We start from the raw sequence: 2,164 nt of genomic DNA on the forward strand, positions 1-2,164 counted from the left end.
AAAAAAAAAAAAGAGATTTTATATAACTAAAACCATCTCCTCTTTAGGTTTGTTGATTGTATAAGCCACTTAATTGATTAATTTATTTTCTTGTCATTTCAGAAAAAAGCCAAAGGGCAGGAGTTGTTTGATCAGATTATGTACCACTTGGACCTTATTGAAAGTGACTATTTTGGTCTGAGATTTATGGATTCAGCACAAGTAGCAGTGAGTAACTCTTTTTGGGAAGTTCCAACATGTGGGGAAAAATGGGAAATTTCAGATAATGTGCTAAATGCTAGAAGACTTCATCTTCTTAATGTGTTCTTTATTTCCTATGATTTGAAGTTTTGACACCTTGCTTTAGAATCCCCTGAAGTGCTTGCTTTAAAAAATGTGAATCTTAGTCTTAACCTGAAATCCTGGAAGAAAATCTCTGAGAATGGGGCTTGGGAAGCTGTTTTTTTTTTTTTTAAATTATTTTTATTTTTTATTTTTTGAGACAGAGTTTCATTATGTCGTCCTCAGTAGAGTGCCGTGGCATCACATGTCACAGCGATTCTCTTGCTTCAGCCTCCCAAGTAGCTGAGACTATAGACACCTGCCACAACACCCAGGTATTTTTTGTTACAATTGTCATTGTTGTTTAGCTGGCCTGGGCTGGGTTTGAACCCACCAACCTCAGTGTATGTGGCTGGCACCATAACCACTGTGCTACAGGTGCTGAGCCAAGAAGCTATGTTTTTAAATAATATCTGGCTGGGTTCCTGGACACACTGGAGTTTTAGAAGCACTATGTAATGGAAAGAATGCTAGCATGAGAGTTTCATGGACCCTTGGATATGTGATGGAAGTTTTTAATTTGTAAGTTAAGATGAGTAGGATATCTCTAAGGTTCCTTTCAGATCTGAGGTTCTGTGTCTATAGGTAGTACTTCTCTGACTTGCATTTCAGATGAGAGAATAGCATACATAATAGAGAAGAAAATTGACCGTGGTTGCATTAATGTACACAGCTATGATATAATAAAAAAAAAATAAAAGAAAGTTGAGGCTAGTGGAAGTTGAGGCTACTGAGTACTATATTAGGATTTCACTGGAGGATATCAGAAAGGAAATAGTGGTTGACAAGATTGGGAATGGATTAGTGGCCATATGATCCAAACTAAGGGCTGAAACTATTAAATAACAAATTGGAAATATTCTCTAATAATTGTGATTGGGCATTTTTCAAGCCAGGGTGGTTATATTTTGCTTTAGTAAGTTTTTTTTTTTTTTTTTGAGATAGAGTCTCACTATGTTGCCCTCAGTAGAGTGCTCTGGCATCACAGCTCACAGCAACCTCCATCTCTTGGGCTTAAGTGATTCTCTTGCCTCAGTCTCCCAAGTAGCTGGGACCATAGGCCACAATGCCCAGCTATTTTGTTGTTGTATAGTTGTCATTGCTGCTTGGCTGGCCTGGGCTGGGTTCGAACCCGCCAGCTCCTGTGTACGTGGCCAGTGCTCTAGCTGCTGAGCTACAGGCACTGAGCCTGCCTTAGTAAGTTTTATGTACATGGTGTCCCAAAGGTCACCATGCAAAATGGGAAATTGTAGCTAAATGCACCTTTATTTACAAAATCTTTCTCTACATTTTGATATAAAAATATATATATAAATATAAAATATAATATGAGCTTGCTAACTTTTCCTTTGTGTGGTGTTCTTTAAGATACCCTGTGGAAATATTGGGTAGGATTCTTTGGAATGGGCAAAAGATTGGAATCGGGGAAAGTTAGTACAAATACTTTAGGGATAAAAGTTAATATTAAAGCCTGGACACTAGCAGACAGAGGGAGAGATCACAGATGATAAAGATGTTAAGACATTAAGCCTCATTTCCTGGAAGTCTCTGTGTGCTCTGTGTGTGTGTGAACTCTACAACTGGCTTTATAGAGCATCTTGGTTAAATTTATAGTTGTTAATAATTTTAGCTATCATTTTTTCTCTCAGGTCTCCCCTCACCACTAAAAAATTAAGCACGAACATTTAGCAAAGAGTATTTAATTTTTTTTGGAGACAGTCTCTCTGTTGCCCAGGCAAGAATGCCCTGGTGTTAGTTTAGCACACAGAACCTTCAAACTCTTTGATTCAAGTGATCCTCCTGCTTCATCCTCCCGAGTATCTGGAACTATAGAAACAACAAT

At 37.9% G+C, this 2,164-nt stretch overlaps 1 protein-coding gene across 3 annotated transcripts in view; it reads left to right on the forward strand.

The window, feature by feature from the left end:
• EPB41L5 (erythrocyte membrane protein band 4.1 like 5) overlaps positions 1-2,164 on the forward strand; it is a 114,499-nt gene that overhangs the window by 18,928 nt on the left and 93,407 nt on the right. For all 3 annotated transcript variants that reach the window (XM_003792637.3, XM_023514812.1, XM_023514813.1), the window contains exon 3: positions 103-207. In XM_003792637.3, coding sequence (XP_003792685.1) covers positions 103-207 — 105 coding nt within the window. The remainder of the gene's footprint in view (positions 1-102; positions 208-2,164) is intronic.

Source organism: Otolemur garnettii, unplaced genomic scaffold, assembly GCF_000181295.1.
Source record: "Otolemur garnettii isolate 467f Iridium unplaced genomic scaffold, OtoGar3 scaffold00059, whole genome shotgun sequence".
Lineage (NCBI taxonomy): Eukaryota > Metazoa > Chordata > Mammalia > Primates > Galagidae > Otolemur > Otolemur garnettii.